The 18933-nt window shown below is 33.6% G+C and overlaps 1 protein-coding gene across 1 annotated transcript in view; it reads left to right on the forward strand.

Moving 5' to 3' along the window:
* The window catches only part of Adamts19 (ADAM metallopeptidase with thrombospondin type 1 motif 19), a 258371-nt gene extending 239707 nt beyond the window's left edge, over nucleotides 1–18664 (forward strand). The window contains exons 22-23 of the mRNA XM_027949358.3: nucleotides 16142–16319; nucleotides 18513–18664. Coding sequence (XP_027805159.2) covers nucleotides 16142–16319; nucleotides 18513–18664 — 330 coding nt within the window. The remainder of the gene's footprint in view (nucleotides 1–16141; nucleotides 16320–18512) is intronic.
* Nucleotides 18665–18933: the final 269 nt, after the last annotated feature.

The raw sequence follows: 18933 nt of genomic DNA on the forward strand, positions 1-18933 counted from the left end.
CTGTGTAGTATAATTTTAAATCAGATATTGTGGTTACTCTTAATATTCATCTTCTTGCTGAGGATTCCTTTGGCTATTCTGGGTCTTTATTTTTCAAAATAAATTTTAGGTCTTTTTTTTTCTTCTTTTATGAAGAATGTCACTAGTATTCTGATGGGGGTTGCATTGAGTCTATAGATGATTTTTGCTGGAATGATCATTTGGACAATATTAATTCCAAGAACATGGAAGGGGGGGGGGTGTCTTTTAATCTTCTAAGGTCTTCTTTAATTTACTTCTTCAGTGTCTTATAGTTTTCATTGTAGAAGTCTTTCACTCCTTGGTTAGTTTTTTTCTCAAATATTTTATTTAATAATTTTTTTTAGGCTATCATGAATGAAATAGTTTTCCTTGGCAGAGAAGTTATTGGAATATAGAAAAGCAGTTGATTTTTGAATGTTTGTTTTATATCCTGCTACTGTGATGAATATGTTTATGAGCTCTAGGAATATTCTGGTAGAGTTTTTTTTTTTTTTTTTTTTTTTTTTGTGAGGGGGTTAGGGTTCCTACATATAGGATCATGTCCTCTGTAAACAGATATAGTTGTTCCTCCTCCTCCTCCTCCTCCTCCTCCTCCTCTTCCTCCTCTTCTTCTTCTTCTTTTTCATTTGTATCCCTGTATCTTGCCTAATTTTTCATGCTAGAGTTTCAAGAACTATGTTGAATAGAAGTGGTAAGATTGAACATCCTTGTCTTTTTCCGGATTTTGGAGGAAATGCTTTCAGTTTTCTCCATTCAGTATGGTGTTGGCTTCAGTTTTATCTATAGCCTTTATAATGTTGAAGTAAATTTTTCTATTTCATGTAATGTCCTTCTGTTTCTAGTGTTTTTGCATGAATGGGTGCTGGATTGTGTCAAAGACTTTTACTACATCTATTGAGATAATCATTATTCTTTTCCATAATTCTATTTAAGTTGTGAATTAAATTTATTGATTTGCATATGTTGAACCAACCTTGTGTCACTGAGATGAAACTCACTTGGTCATGATCTACTATCCTCTGAATGTGTTTTGAATGAGTTTTAATAATATTTTATTAAGGAATTTTGTGTTAGGTTTATAGGAGATATTGGTCTGTAGTTTTCTTTCCTTGTCTTTGTCTGGTTTTGGTGTCAGGGTGATACTAGCTTCATAGAACGAATGTGGCAATGTTCCCTCCCTTTCTATTTCATGAAATAATTTGAAGAAGACTGGCATTTATACTTCTTTAAAGGGCTGGTAGAACTCAACAGATAATTTATCTGGTCCTGGCCTTTTGTTTATTTAAAGACTTTTAATTTTTGCTTCAACCTCATTGCCTGATATTGGCCTCTTCAGGTTTTCTGTATCTTCATGATTCAACTTGGGCAGTCACATGTGTCTAGAAATTTGTCAATAACTTTTAGATTTTCCAGTTTCTTGAAGTACAGATTTTTAAAATAGTTTCAGTAATCTTATGAATTTCAGAAGTGTATGTAGTATCTCTCCTGCTTTCATCTCTAATTTTGTTGTTTTGGGTCCTGTCTCCGTCTTTTTGGTAGTTTGGCTAACTGTTTATAATCTTATTTATCTTTTCAAAGAACCAACGCTTTGTTTCATTGATTCTTTATGTTTTATTCTCAATCTAATCAGTTTCAGGTTGAATATTAATTATTTTCTGTTTTTTAATAAATTTGGAATTAGTTTCTTATTCCTTTTAAATACCCTTCAAGTGTAACATTAGATTATTTAGTTGGGATCTTTCTGTTTTATTTTTTAAATGTGGGTACTCAGTGCTATAAACTTTTCCCCTTAGAATACTATGAAGTACTGTCCAGAGATTTTGATACATCGTATCTCTGTTCTCATGTGTTTCTAAGAATTTTTCTATTTCTCCTCTGATTTTTTTATGACTCATTCCTCATTCAAAAGTGCATTATATGGGCCTGGGGTTGTGACTCAGCAGTAGAGCACTTGTCTAGCATGTGCAAGGCACTGGGTTCAATCCTCAGCACCACATAAAAATAAATAAATAAGTAAATGTCCAACTACAACTTAAAAAAAAAATTTAAGTGCATTATATAAGTACTGACTCAGTGGTAGAGCACTTGCCTAGCACATGTGAGGTACTGGGTTTAATCCTCAGAACCACATAAAAATAAATAAATAAAATAAAGGTTTAAAAAATGCTTTTCCTTTTTAAAAAAGGTTCATTATATCATCTCCTGAGGTTAAAAAAATGATTTCTGTTTTTCATCTTATCTTTGATTTCTAATCTCATTCCATTATGATCTGATAGAATACAAGGAGTTAGCTTTTTTGTTATAGTTGTTGTTGTTAAGACTTGCTTTGTGTCCTAAAATATGGTCTAATTTAGAGAAGGTTCCATGTATAACTGAAAAGAAAGTGAATTTGGTTATTGATGAATGAAATATTCTATAGTTGTCTATTAGGTATTAATATTTTTTCTTAGTTCTGAGGATTCTTAGATTATGTCTGGATGGCTATCTACTGGTCAGAGAGATATGTTGAAATCACCCAGTATTATTGTATTGGGCTTTATTTGAATTTTATATTGAGTAGGATTTATATACATAGATGCACTAACTTTTGGGGCATAAATATTTACAATCATTATATGTTGTTGTATGATTGCCTTAACCAGTATGAAGTGACCTTTGTCCCTTCTGATTAATTTTGGCTTGAAGTCAGATATGGAAGTAGCTATTCCTGCTCACTTTCAGTATTCATTTGCATGGTACAAATTTTTCCATTCTTGTACCTACTTTCCATGGACATCTTTGCCTATAAAGTGAGTCTGTTGTCAACAACACCCAGTTGGGTTTTCTTTCTTTAATTCACCCTGCCAATCTATGACCTTGAAGTGTTAAGACCATTTACATTCAGTATTGTTATAGAGAAATAATTTTTATTTCCTGCCATTTTGACACATTTTTGATGTTTAATTCAGACTTATTTTTTTTCCTTTTTTACTTTTTTTAGTTATTGGTGGACACAATACCTTTATCTTATTTATTTATTTTTATACTAAATGAGAATCAAACCCAGTGCCTCACATGTTCGAGGCAAGTGCTCTACCACTGAGCCATAATCTCTGCCCCTTGATTCTCTTTTAATTGACTATTCTAGTGATATCTATCCATTTGCTGGCTGTGATATTTATGATTTACTTCTTCAGCATGTAATATTTCACTAAGTATGTTTTGTAGTGATGGCTTAGTGGTTATGAATTCTTTTGTTTCTCCTTATCATAGATGGTTTTTATTTTACTTTCAGATGTGAAGGATAGATTTACTCTATATAGAAATTTTGCTTGCCACCCATTATGTTTCAGGTCCTGGTATATATTATTCAAGCCCTCCTAGTTTTTAGAGTCTGAGGGGCTAAGAGATTAGCAGAAAGTCCAATATTTTTAACTCTAAATGTGACCTGCTATTTTTCTTTTACAGTTTTAAAAATTATATTCTTGTTCTGCATATCAAATATTTTAATTGTATTGTGTCTTAGGTTTTGGGGTTTCTTTGGTTTATTATGGTTCTAAATGCCACTTGTATTTGGATTTCCATCTCATTCCTAAAGTTTGGAAATTTTTCTCATATTAATATTATTTCATTGAAAATGTTATATACTCCTTTGGTTTGTATGTTGGTTCATTCTTCTACACAAATGATTCTTAGATTTGGTTCTTAATTTTAACCTAGATTTCTTGAATATTTTTGTCATGGTCTTTTAGCATCTTGTACTAGTGAGGCAAGCACTCTACCAACTGAGTTATATCCCCAGCCCATCTTTTAGCATCTTTATTGTCAACTTTACATTCAAGATTATATACTTTGTTGCCAGGTGCACTGGTGCACACCTGTAATCCCAGTGGCTGGGAGGCTGAGGCAAGAGGATCTCAAGTTCAAAGCCAGCCTCATCAAACAGACTCAGCAACTCAGTGAGACCCTGTCTCTAAATAAAATACAAAAAATGCCTGGGAATGTGGCTCAGTAGTTGAGTACCCCTGAGTTCAACACAAAGTGCATCTTGCAAAAAGATTATACACTTTGTGTTTGTGACCTGAAAAAAATCAGTTTTCTTTAAGGTCAAACCTATTAGTGATGCCTTTAGCTGGATTCTTAATTTATATTAAATTTAAAATTAAAATTAAAATTAATGTAAAATTTATATTAAAATTAAAGTCTTTCATATAGAGGATTTGTTTGTTTTCAGAATAACTATCTCTTTATTGAAATGATTTTTCACTTCCTGTGGATGGGCTGCAAAAGTGTTGGCCTGCTGCCCCACCCCTGGAGTGAGTAGGTCACAAATTGGTGGGTTTGCATCTGGGCACACTCAGCAGTGGCTCGTGTTACTGGGTTGCTTCTCTCTGAGCCCTTTGTGGGGTATACTGCTTGTGTATATATGAGGGTTTCTGCTGGCTTCTTGGGATTATCCTCAGGAAATGCTTTCTGCGCTAGTCAGCTTTGACCAAAGAAACAATGAAAACAATGTAGCATGTAGCAGAGGAAAAGTTTATTTGGTGCTCACAGTTTCAGAGGTCTCAATCCAATAATGGCCGACTCCATTGGTCTAAAACCAAGAAGGGCATAATGAAGAAGGCAGCTCAGGACAGGACAGTTAGGAAACAGAGTTCCACTCACTGGGAACAAAATATAAACCTCAAAGACACACCCTCAGTGTTTTACCTCCTCTGGACAAACTCTACCTGCCTACAGTTACTGTGTAGTTGATCCATTCTAGTGGCTGAACTCACTGATTGTTTTAAAGCTCTCATAATCCAATATTTTCACCTCTAATCTTTCTTCCATTGTCTCATGCATGAATTTTTGAGGGATACCTCATATATAAACCATAACACCTTCTATGGTTCTGTGAATCTGAATGAGAATTAACCGGTAACTTTGGGACTGTTTGTACCCTCTGAGAGTTGATGAAGCAAACTTCTATGGTTGCTACAGCTCTCTTGCCAGCTGGTGCTTGTTAGCTCAGAAGCTCAAGTCTGTATCTGCTGGCTGTTTTTATTGGCTATGGGGGTTCAGGGTATAGGGCACAGGTTTCAGGGCTTTTACAGGCTACTATGGATCACTAAGCATCTACTTTCTCTGCTGGAGCTTATTTGTGGCAGCTCTATCTAAGCATTTGGTGCCATCTATGTCTGTGGGGCCTGTGAGTGCAGGTTATGTGTGAATCCTTGTGGCACAAAACCTCAGCCATAGCTGCTGCTTCTGTTCACCCAGATTTTACCTGTCACCTTGGCAATGTAGGGTGTCAGTTGGTCTGTCTTCCTTGGAGCACCTTTGGAAGATCTGGGGAATGCTGGTTTGGGGTCAGCACTCCAGGTAGTGAATTGTTCCTGGTCAGCTCTACCACACTCCCCCTGTCTGTAATGAGGTGAAGAGGGGTTTAGTAGCCTTTAACTAGCAGAAATCCTTCTACAACTATTTCCTTCTAGACAAATTACTGAGACAACCCATTTCTGAGGTATTCCCTCTGATTTTATTTTTTACTACCTGAAGGTGGAGAGAAGCTGTATTGATTTAATTTATTCTAGGTAGGCTGGCCAGCTGCAGATTCTACAAAATGGCTTCTCTGCCCTACAGTGTTTTCTCCTAACAATTTGGACTGAATTGTCTCCTTCACTGTCTCTGCTGCTTCTGTCCTGTTTTAACTTGATCTGCCTTTTTTTTTTTTTTTTTTTTCAGCTACTGTTAAGGAAGTAGTTTATGGGCTTTTTCTCTCCCTCTTTCTCTCTTTGTTACCCCTACCCCCTGGGCCTACTCTGGTCAAGGTTCAATGTCAAGGAATGCCTTCCCTGTTATCTGCCTCACTACCCAATTTCTAAGTTCTGCTAAATCTCAAGCTGTCCAATATTGAGTTTTAGAGTATTTACTCTGTCACTCACCTTTATGGTAAGTTGTTCTTTCACAGCTTTGCCTGTGGAGGAGTTGAGAGTTGTTGTCTAGATTTGCTCTGCCATCTTAAGTTATAAATCTCAAAAGTATATTTTATAATATTTTGCATCTTTTCTGGACATAGTGTTGTGGGTAAAAAATAAAATGTATTGACTTCTTAATAATTAATTTTGAAACTATGAAAGACCTACATATATTTGGATTATTTCTATGAAGTTTTCTTCCCACACATATTATTTTTTTTAATATTTATGTTTTTAGTATAGGTGGACACAATATCTGTGTTTTATTTTTATGTGATGTGGGTATCAAACCCAGTTCCTCACACATGTTACACAAGTGCTCTACCCCTGAGCCACAACCCCAGCTTCCACACATATAATTAATATTATTAAAATCTTGATGTATTGTCTTAAGACTTGATAATAAGTATGGGAAAATAAGTCTTCACAGCCCTAGGTAATTAGCACTGAGATTATTTTAAAAGAAGCCAAGAAATGGAATGTAGAAATTAATCAAGTAAAATGTACCAGCTTTTTCTTTAAATATGCTTTGCATAATTAAGCATTATAACCTTAACTGCCCCTATGTCAAACTATGATTAAAATAATTCAGGCAAGTACAAAGTCAAGAAAATTATAATTTTACAAAATATTCTTTGCTGATACATTTAAAACAAATCTAGAAAAATAAATAGAAGACTTAGTGCCCTGTCATTTTGAGTCTGATCTTTATGTAGAAGATTGTCAGTCCTTAAAATTGACACTTGTGTGACTTATCCCTTAAGTAGGAACTTATGATCATAGAGGACATTTTTTTCTACTGAAAGAAAAATTAGTCCTTGAAGAATACTTCAAGAAACAAACTTTGATCTGTTGCAATCAAGAGTATTCTGACCAGGGACAATGGCACACACTGCTAATCCCAGCCACTGAGGAGACTGAGGCCATTTGATATTAAGTTAGAGGCAAGCCTGGGTAACTTAGCAAGACCCTGTTTCAAAATAAAATGAAAAGAAATAGGGCTGTATCTCAGTGGAAGAATGACCCTGGATTTAATCCCCAGTACTGAGAAGAAAAAAAAAAAAAAAAAAAGAACATACGAACAAATGGTAGAGAAAAGTCGGAACTAAATGACTGGATAATGTCACTTTTTTTTTTCTTCTTGTGGTGCAGGGAATTGAATTCAGGACCTTGTACATAGTAAGCACATATTCTACCACTACCTTTGCTCCCCGCCAAAGATAACACCATGCACCTTCTTCATCATGCACCTCCGCAGCTCTGTTTTTATGTTGTCAAAAGGAACAAAAACCATTAGATCAAAAAACTCCAAAGAAGAGATTTCTTCCTCTCCCTGGATCAGGCTGGGACCTTAACAAATGGATTCCCACATTGTGTCATAGACACAATCCCAATTAAAATTAGCTTGCAAGGGATCCTAGAGTTCTAGTGAATATATGTATAAATTCTTGGTTTTAATACAACTGAATGAGGTAAATTGATGCTCAATGTCATATTAGAGAGATTTCCCATTCAAATTTAAGGAAATAATTAGCAGCAACAGCAAATAACCAAATTAAATATCCTAGTAAAATGTAACAGAAAACGTTAAGTGTCAACTGAAACTAGAGAATAAAAGGAGTAAATAAAATGAAAACTGCTAAAATGGAGAAAGTATACTGTGGAGTAGACATAATAAAAATGCTATATACTAAAGACCTGAATGCCATCACTGTTATAAGGCTAAATTCATAGTAAGTATTCTTTAGATTTACATTCCCAAAGTTATGTTCTGTGGAAAGCTGGCATGTGCTCTCCATGTATGGAAAAAAGATGGCATGACATAAAAATAGCAAATACTCTTTGCCTTTGGACTTTTTAGATCTTTTAACATTCCGTATTTGGTAAATGGAAGGAGAGATTATGGCATTTCCTTTTTCATCTTTCTTTTTACCAAAGGTCACTTTAGCAGAGGATGTAGCTAGTTTGTTACTTAGCATAATACTCTGCAGGTGACTTCACATTAGGTTACTCAGATTTCAAAGGCAAGTTATGTAATAGTTTTTCTAGTTAGAGGAAATTTGTAGATTGAAATCATACAATACCATTCTTGAACTGGGTTAGCATATTATTTATTAGTTTCTAATTATGTTTACAAGTATATTGATATTTGGAAAATATAACTGTTTACAATTTTTATAATTATAAGCAATTATATAAGACAAGAAAATTGGTCAAATATCCCATAAACAAATACAAAACTATTCCACTGAAAGCTATCACTGTCAGATCAATCAATCAATCAATCAATCAATTAAAGAAAGGAAGGACTATGAGCTGACTTTTAAAGTATGTGATCTTTTCTCAGCATTATTTGTGACAACAAAACTTTGCAGGTAACTTGTATTCTACTAATCAGTTACTTAAATCATGATATATTCAAATTGGGGTATATAGAATGGAATACTGTAGCTTTAAAAAATATTTGTAGATAAATATGTGATGATGAAATAATTTCTTTGAGACCTATATTATTATAATAGCATGCAAAAGTAACATAGTGTCAGCAAAGGTGATATCCATATTGTGTGTGTGTGTGTGTGTGTGTGTATTAAACTTTTTCTGGAATTCATTTTAATTACATGGAAGGAAAAGGACTTCTGTCCTTCTAATTTTACCACATCCATATATTATTTTTAGTTTTGCAAACTTGACAGTTTCTACCTGGAATATTAATATTAAAATATCATACTCTAAATCCCTACTGCTTTTTGTGCTGCAATATTAATATGATCGATGTCATGGATATAGGAATATGTTATGAGAATACTGTTGAATTTCTAGGGAGGGATGAGAACTCTGGACTTTTAAGAGATAAGATAGCTCAGTGGATGAAGTTAGAAAGTTCTGGATTGAATCCTGAATCTTCTTTCAGATAAATTAATCAGTCTAAATGAGTTAATTCATGGAAATTTCTTAGCATAGGATCTCATACACAGTAGTTTCATAAATAGTATTTACATATTAATCAATATAATTTTAGATAACTATATGACTCCCTTCACCTTTTTGTGTATGGTAATAAACTTGAAAGTGTAATTTTGTAAAATAGATTAACCCTTGTTTGAATATCATGATATTTGAGCTAAAGTTTTCTCAAGGTTGAGTTTTAAGAAAACTGGAAGACTATTTTTGCATCCTCTTGAATCATTTGATTAGAATGTCCACCACCAGGTTAGATGGAATTATCTGAACTAGAAGGGAAATAGTAAATGGAATCAAAACTTACCTAAGAACTTTTTATGTGATCTGGTGAATTGGGGTTTATTTCCAATTGGATTGAGTTAAAGATAGCAATATAATGTTCTCTAAATTAAGGCTTTATTTTAAAATATAACAAAATAAAAGCACACACTTCTCTTTCTCATTTGATCACAGAGGGATCAGAACCATTGTTGATAGAAAATTATTGGACTTTATCGAAAATCATTCCATTTGAAAAGGAAATTTAATCACTGCCATTCTAAAAAGTTCTCTCTTGAAAGGAGATGTGTCACTGGAATGACAGTGATAAAATAGAACTATCTTGATTTGTACACTTTTATATTATTATTATTTATTTTGTTTGTTTTATTATTATTATTATTTATTATTTTTTGTTTTATTATTATTATTATTTTATTATTATTATTATTATTATTATTATTATTATTATTATTATTATTAATTTTGTTTGTTTGTTAACCTCTGTAATACCCAGTGATTTGTGAACTGAGCTCTGGGTGAATCAAAAGAGTACTGCCTAGGACTTTGTATTTATAATTGCTTTATAATGCAAAATGTATTTCTTGTCTTCCATTTTATGTATTTTTTGTTATCATGACAGTTCATTCACAACATATTCAGGTTTCTCTTCATCATTCGTAAGCAATCTGATTTTGCCACATGTATTTCCTTGATTTGCTATAACAATGAAACCAAGAAAACTTGAAACTTAGGACCAAAGAAAAAAGAAAGAAAGAAAAAGGAAAAGAGAAAGGGAGAGAGAATTAATTAAGCACACATACTGAAAACACCCTGAAATGTTTGACCTCTAGCAATGGATTCAATTCCAAATACTCATGTTTTAAATAGACAGACGAACGACTTTAAAAATATGTTGAAACACTGACCAAAATAAATAGCAAATCTTAAAAAACAAAGCTAACTTTTTTTTTCTTCAGTGTGCTTGTTTCACACTCACTTTATTAAAAAGTTGAAAGATGGAACTGCCAAACGTATACATAGATGAACAGGAATGCTGCACTAATAATTTCCAGTGGAAGTCATCCTTCAGCTTCCCTGTGAGGTCCACTCTCCGCTGTGAATGCTGCTGCACTCTTGTTAAACCACTTTGGAATAACCCATTTATTCACACAGACAAATTGCCCAAGACAATGCTGTTAACCTTGTTACAGATTGGCACTTATCATTTTAGATTATATCAGATTCTGCAAGATTATCTGTTATATTGGGTGAGGAAAAAAATTTTTAAGTTCTGCCAGTGACAATTTTCCTCTAATTTAGGAATTCCTATTTCTTGTAGAAGCCAGCTGGAAATAAGTAAAGCATTACAGAACCTTTCTTAGCTGTTGGCCTGGAGAATACACATTCTCTCCAAAATATATATCTTTGGCACAGTCTAGAAGTAAGGAATCTCGGGTAATCTCTATGCTGGCCAAGTGTGAGAATTATTATTTTTAACCCCTAAAACACTAAAATCCCCCCCCCCCATTAAGGAATACAAATATAAATTAGTGTTAGTTAGTTTTTTTTTTAAATCTAACTAAAGTTTAAATAAATACCTACGATATTTTTGCTATTGGTTTTCTGCATCTTTGGAAGTCTTCAAGATGACATTTTGTAGGATTTATAGCTTGAAGAGTTTCACAGTTCCTTTAGGATTATGTTTATCATGCACAGATTAAGAGTTCCATAAACTCACTGACAAACTAGTTGATTATATAACCTAAATCCACATACTTATACCATGATATCACATATGGCCCACAAACCTAAGTAATCTAAATAATATTCAGAGTGACAAAAATTAACTAGCACCAAAATAGTGCTTAAATGACTTTTCTGAAGGCCTGAAATGAAAGGTAGAAACAACATTTTACCAATAATTTTCAAGTTTGGCATTTTACCATAGCATTTCAATATCTAAGACTAGATACAGAAATCTTGTTTTAACCCTGTGTTCAAACTCACATACTATTTCAAACTATAACTTAATGCAAAAAATAGAACATATTATGTAACAATAGTTACTAGCTAACAGTATTTAGTGATTATTTCAATATATATTTTCAAGATGATGTATTTAAAGTAAAATCCTTTCTACTACTAAAGTATGTATTGCTTTTTTTTTTTCATTTGAGTTTTTTTGTATTAAAAGCCAGTTAGAGAGTTCCTATCATAAACTTCAATTTAATATTTTTATAGTTTTTCCTTTCACATTCACTTTGAGAAGCATAAAGAAATGTTTGTTTCTTCAATAGAAGAATTGTAATATTCAGTGTCACGATTGAAGCATAGCTGGCCATGCCAGTTAAAGAAAAACATGCTGATTGTTGACTGTTTACTAGATAGAAAGACTGTAAGACGTCTGCATAGGAATAGATCTCCTGGATTTCAGAGTCCACAGGTGTGGAAGCAACACAAGGATCAAATACCAGTGAAAGGAATAAATGTCTCCTTTCTAAAAGTGAGAGTGGTTAGTGGTGTTTTTGTATATCCCATTAGGGCTCCAAGTAGGTTGTCCAGAAATACAAGGATTAATTCTTAGTCTAGAAGATAGCAACGTTCTTTGATGAATTTGACAGATATGGTAAAAAATAGGTTATGCCATAAGCAATTAAGGAAATTCCTACATGCTTTATGAATTTTCAATGCCAGAAAGAAAATTTTATACTTTATAAAACTAGATTCCAATTGTACTAGGGATAACCATTGAAGAACCTATGGGAATTGTGGGTAACCATTCTCTTCCTTACTTGGGCACTGTGCAGATTTGTAGATGGCTGTTCATTGGTATGTTTATAGCCTCTTTTCTTTGATTAAACATGTTTTACACATTTCAGTATATTTCAGAGTTTGTTATCATTCAATGGTATTTAGTGGGCCACTAAAGAAATAGTATTCATAGAAACAGTAGAAAAAATACATGTACATTTTTTTTAAAGATGTGGATTTTTTTTTTTTTTTGGCAGGGGCCGGGGGCCGGTGGGGGGGGAGGGTACCAGGGATTGAACTCAGAGATACTCAACCACAGAGCCATATCCCCAGCCCTTTTTGTATTTTATTTAGAGACAGGATCTCACAGAGTTACTTAGGGCTTCACTAAGTTGCTGAGGCTGGCTTTGAACTCGAGATCCTCCTGCCTCAGCCTCCTGAGGTGCTAGGATTACAGGCATGCACCACCATGCCCAGCAAAAGATGTGGAATTTTTGATAAACATTTAAATATATTGAAAAAGGAATATTCCATGTAAAATAATTGACTCTTAGCAACACAGTACACTCATATCTTCTATTTAGCACTTGCTTCCTCAGCAAGTTATTTATCCCATCTAATTATACCATAACTTAGACCTAATCATCCTCCATTTCTAAAATGCATCAGATCAGACTTCAGAAACTTTAATTTCATCAGACTGCAGTTGTTCAGCAGCACACACTGACTGCTTTTGAACATACAGAAACTGTGAGAGCAATAAATGTCTCCAAGTAAATGGTCATTACTTGAGAACACCAGGGGTTCATTCAAGATCTTCACTATACTTTCTACATGTGAACCTCCATGTTCAGTTTCTTGCTGCAGTTCAACTGTCTGTCATTGCTTCACAATTCTTTTATCTTCTATGATAGAAAAGAGGATTTCACACTTTGCCTTGTCCAACTGTTGGACTTCATAGGCATGCAGAATTCATCTTGCCCCTTCTTTTTAAATATATTTTTTGATGTTACAATTAAGCATTTGTTAAGAATTTTATTGTGTTTTTGTTTTCTATAAATTTCTACTTTCTATCATTTGTTTATATTTTAACAAATCTATAAACTTGCTGAATCATTCTAACATATTGGCCTTTCTTTGTCAGTATGGGCAGACTCTTTCTTCTCAATGCTGTCATCTAATTTGGCAGAAATAATTTCCCCAAAGTTCATCTTCATGTCAATTACTAGAGTATCCCTGGTCATTTTCATAAAAAAAAATATAAACATCTGAAATAAGTAAAATTTACTCTGTATTTCCACAAACTAGGACATTGCATATTCTTCCCCACATGGATCCTTTTATATTAGTTTCTTTTGATAAAATTTTCTTTGGCAAAATCAAATCAATCAACTCTTATGAAATTGCATAAGAATCACAGAAATGAAGTAGAGATTTAAATAATGGAAGTGATATAAAATTTGATGATGTCTATCTCATTTTAAAGGGAGATGAATTATTCTTATTACCAGGTTGATTTGCTGACATTTGGATGTGTGGATCTCCTTTCCCAAACTATTCCTCTAATCATTTTGATATTCCAAACTATTCAAAATATTGAGCAGATTTTTCTTATTGCAGTTAGTGTTTGACATGCAAGCTACAGTGCAGATATTATATAATATAGCCTTAGAAATTGTCACCAATTCCCAAGGCAAGAAAAGATCTATTCTGTTATTAGAGAAATATAAGTTGAGATTATCTCAATATATCACTCATGAGTATTCAAGTATAGGGAAGATTATAATTTTCTCAGATAGAATGAAATATCACCAAGTCAAAACAAATTTTATTTTCAGAGACTTGAGGGCTTATTTTTAGAGGGGAAGGGGGTGTTTACTAACATTGATTTTCCTTGTGCCTTATTATCTCTGACAAAAAAAAAAAATCAATCTCCTGAGCTCTAAAATTATTAAGCAATTTTCTAAGCTGTTTTAGTTTCTTTTAAAGATTACTACTTCCTTTTTACTCTAGTAAACCTGGAATATCAGGACTGTTTCCTGGGCAGAATGAAAGACTTCTAGTTCATGAATTCATTCATGAGGTGTTTTGTTGCAAAGGTCCTTCGGGGCAACAGAATATTTTTCAGACAATACAAGGCTGTCTTTTTAAAATACTGTAGTCAGCAATTTTTCCTTGAAAAAAAAAAGTATCCATGGCAAGTTATCTGGTGTTTCTTTACCAGCTGCTGGTAAATTGATGTTGACATTTCAGTATTTTGGCCTTTGGTGAAAGTCTACAGTGCTGCCTTGTTTCAGATACATTTTCAATTTACTTGATATATATGTGAAGAGCAAGATTCAAATTTACTGGAAAGCAAGACTGAAAGAAAGGAAGGAGAGTGAGGCGGGGCAAGGGGGGATGGAAATTAATCCAGGATCTGATGAAACACTCCAGGTACTCACCCTTCATATTAAGCTACTAGGAGAATCACGGCCCCAAATATATAGATTAAAAAGCATATTGTGCATATAGTAGAGAGACAAAAGCCCACAGGTATATAAATTAAAAGTTTATATTGCATATGATGGAAAGAACATAGTATTTGGAATCAAAAGACGTCTATGATAGACTACTCTCTCCTATGTCACCTTCTCCATGAATCTGTCCCTGGTCATACTACTTGAATGGCAAACAGCCCTTCCCAAACTTTCCCCATTCTAAGTTTTATTTTTCTCCATCGTACCTGCTGCCATGTAAAATACTTCCATTTTATGTAAAATACTTATATTTTACTTCTTTATATTTTTGCTCCTCCCTTGATCATGAGAATGTGAGCTTCTCAAGGGTATTTGTTCTTTTCTGTTTTGTGACTCTCACATCCTAATATCGAGAACAGTGCTTGGCACAATGTCAGCTTCTTGTACAGGCATGTTGAATGAATGAGTTAACTAACTTGTATGTGACTCACTCTTTGCATTATGAATAAATATGTTCTATAAAAATGCATACTAGATAATGCCCAGAAAATATGAGGTATTTCACATGTCATTCATTTGTGTTTATTGTTTAATACATGGATCTTCTAGGTGATCTGTAGATAGGGTGACTGTATATCATAGATCTGTTAGGTGATCTCCAGATAGGGTGACTGTTTATCCTAATTTGCCCAAGCCTGCCCCATTATATGTTTATAGTTTAGGAATAATTATCATCAACAATTTCTTCCATAATTGCTTGATTTGGTAACAAATTATATGATTACTCTAACTAAAGATAAGGCAATATGAATTGTGGCAAAAGAATTTATTTCATGCTATGTAACCTGAATTTTAGCAAAACAAAGCCAAAAAAAAAAAAAAAAAAAAAAAAAACCTTCTAGTTCATTGTTTAGCTTAATAGTAAGATAGGAAGATAAAGGATAAATTTGATAGGATGGAGGAAAAGAAAAGATTTCTGTTTCACCAGAAGAGGAACATTAGCCATCAGCCAGTATCAAGTACTGCTTAGGTATCCAAACTTGGAATTCGTATGTTTAAGTCCATACTCCAATTCTAGCACCTTTTAGCTATAAAAGTTTGGACAATTTGTTTAACTTACTTGAAACTCTATTTTCTCATCTGTTTAAAAGGGATAATAATAGTACTCATGGGCATCGTGTGAGATATTAAAGTAAATATAACCTCTAACTCAAGTGCCTGGCATATAATAAATGCCAAATAAGTGCTAACTACTATTAGTATTGTATGGAATCAAAGCTTACAGAAGTGGTACTGCTTTGATCCCAAAGAAGCAAACAGTAGCTTTGTAGTGCAACTCATTATTTAAATGTTGACCAGTTGGCTAAGAATATGTAAAATTGCTCAGCTTCCACAGCATTTAATTATTTGTATTGCTTCTTATCTTTAAATCTTAGATCTTTAAAAACTGTCTGCCCAAGCATTGCTGGTGTCATTCACTCTCTTTCCCTTCAAGCCATACTCTCTAATTTTCTTTATTACTCTCCAATGTCCTTCAATACCCAGAGCTCTGCCCTAGGTACATCAGAGGTTCTTAGCAATATTGTGCCCAAGTTTAAAGCATCTATGTTTCTGACTCATATTTTGCATTGTTTCTGGATGTTGATGCTTACGATTGATTTTTAAGAAATATATAGAAAATATGGCTAATGGTGTAGGAAAGGGAAACAACAAAAGAACTTTTAACAAACCTTGTATCTCTCCTAGTGCTCAATTACCTGTGGCAAAGGAATGCAGTCCCGGGTCATCCAGTGCATGCATAAGATCACAGGAAGACATGGAAATGAATGTTTTTCTTCAGAAAAACCTGCAGCATATAGGCCATGCCACCTTCAGCCCTGCAATGAGAAGATTAATGTAAATACAATAACATCACCTAGACTAGGTAAGTGACCAAAACTGGATAAGTCTGAGAAACACAATGTTTTAGTCAGCTTTTTCGCTGCTGTGACTAAAAAGGACCTAACCAGAACAACTATAGAGGAGGAGAAGTTTATTTAGGGGCTCATGTTTCAGAGGTCTTCATCCATAAACAGTAGGCTTCATTCCTTTGGGCTCAAGGTAAGGTTGAATATTATAGTATAAGAGTGTGGCAGAGGGAAGTAGCTCACATGGTGACCAGGAAGGGAAGAGAGAGAGACACCATTCTCAGATAAAAATGTATACCTTTTAGCCATGTCCCAATGAATTACTTCCTCTGGCCACATCCCACCTGCCTCAAATTACCACTCAGTTAATGCCACCAGGTAACAATTCACTGATTAGTTTAAGGTTTCTCCTACAAATCTTCTTGCATTGTCTCACATGTGAGCTTTTGGGAGACACACCACATTGAAAACATAACACATAAAAATGCTCTTCCACTTGCATATTACTTTAAAGCTTGAGCATTTTGAAGTTATACTGCCCAGTTTGGTCCTGAATAAGTTCAATCTATTTAGATATGGTTTACTCTAAATGGCCAGGTTGGTAAAAAAGAATCCTAAAGAGTAAATTGCTTTGGATCCTGAAGGTGTCTACACAGAGTCAGGTCTAGGAAATATTAATGCCTTACCACCCAAGATCACTTTGTAAAGAGTTAACAGGATGCAACCAAATTTTAACTTCAGACCAGTGTCAAGGCAGAAAGATCATGTAAGTTAATACCTGTGGAAAAGTGAGGTTGCATTATAAGCCTCAGACTTCCCATGCATTGTGATCCTGGGTACAAATTATCTTTGAGAAGACATAGAGTAAAACATGGTTTTCATGAAGAACAGGTGCATAGAACTACACCATGGGACAAGAGGTATCATTTTTTTTTCATCTTTGAGGATATAATCATATATCTTAAAATGCTAGTAATATTCAGATATTTATATAGTTATTATGTTATGAAATGTTTCCATATTTATTCTCAATTCCTGTTATTTAATACAATCTATTATCAATAAGTAGAGTGTGCATTTTAACTAGATGTAGCCTGTGTTTTCATGACAAATACTGATGAATGAATTAGTTTTTATTTCTGTGTCTTTTAACAGCTCTCCTATATGGTTGTCAGTGGGTGAATTTATGTTTAATAACTTGAGTTTTAACCTGTACATATAATCTCCAGAAAAACCATTTGAATTGTGAAGAATAATTGCCAAAATACAAGGAGCTAAATTACAAAATGTACTTTTTCCAAGCATAGAAGTCAATGAAATGGAAAAGTTTGGGATTTTTTATGGAAATACAAAAACTCTCTTTTCTGAGCCAAATAATTAACATTTCTAAGAAATAATCAGCTCAAGTAAAATGATAATAATTAAGACAAAAGTTAAGCAATCCTAAAGTAGATGATCCAAATTCATGTATTCCATAACAGCACAATTTTTTTCTCCAATAATTACTTGGAGTCTTTGAAGTATCATTTAGCAAAAAAAAAAAAAAAAAAAAAAAAGGATTAAGAGAAGAATTTTGTTACAATTGCATTTTCTCTACTATTTCTGAAAAACTGAGATGAGATCTACATGACCAAATTTTCCGATACCAGATTCTCTTTTTAAAACACTTTTACTGTTGTTACAAATTTTAGTCACTTGTGACAATCAGCTTTGATTTTACAGAGGCCTGAAGATATTATCTCCAGATATTTCACCTATAATTATCTGTCATGTAGAAAACTAGGAATGTGAAATAAATGTGAGCATATTTTCATTTTGCTGTCTGTTAGTAATTTCATTCATAAGAACACTTATTGATTTGCATTCCCACAGAGGTGGATGCATTGAATTCATTTTTCTTTTTAATCTTCTCTACCAAATTCCAAAATAAGTTTAAATGAAAGGCATAACATGGAAACTGACAAGTACCACCCATTGAATCTGGAAAATCTATCTTTAGGAAGCTTTTAAAAGTTAATAAGTAAGAATACTGTTCATTCCCTTTATTCCTTTATTATAGTGTAGGGGGGGGGGGGGTCTGTGTGCATGTGTGTCTTTGCCTTTTGCATTCCAGAAGGTAATATATATGAGTCTAAATGAATGCATAAAATAAGCGACTGAAATTGGTTTCTATTAATGTATTATTGAACTTGTTGTGTTCTGTTTCACAGCTGCTCTGACTTTCAAGTGCTTGGGTGATCAGTGGCCCGTATACTGCAGAGTGATCCGTGAGAAGAACCTATGTCAGGACATGCGGTGGTATCAGCGCTGCTGTGAGACCTGCAGGGACTTCTATGCCCAAAAGCTACAGCAGAAGAGCTGACCTCTAGCAGGCTGGCTGGCTGGCTCACATTTCTTTGCAGTTACATTATTTATAAGCACACACACTAGCATGTCTTTCAGACCAAATATTAGCAGATTACATATAATTTAATCAAATTAATTTATTTTTTCCCTGCCAAACATCCAATGTGGTATTTGTTTTGGTAATACAAACATTTTGATTTATACTATAAGGCAAAATTTATATGAATGAATAAGTTGGATCCAGTGCCCTAATAAAAAGAAAATGAAAAAAAAAAAAAGATCATT

This window comes from Marmota flaviventris, chromosome 5, assembly GCF_047511675.1.
Source record: "Marmota flaviventris isolate mMarFla1 chromosome 5, mMarFla1.hap1, whole genome shotgun sequence".
Lineage (NCBI taxonomy): Eukaryota > Metazoa > Chordata > Mammalia > Rodentia > Sciuridae > Marmota > Marmota flaviventris.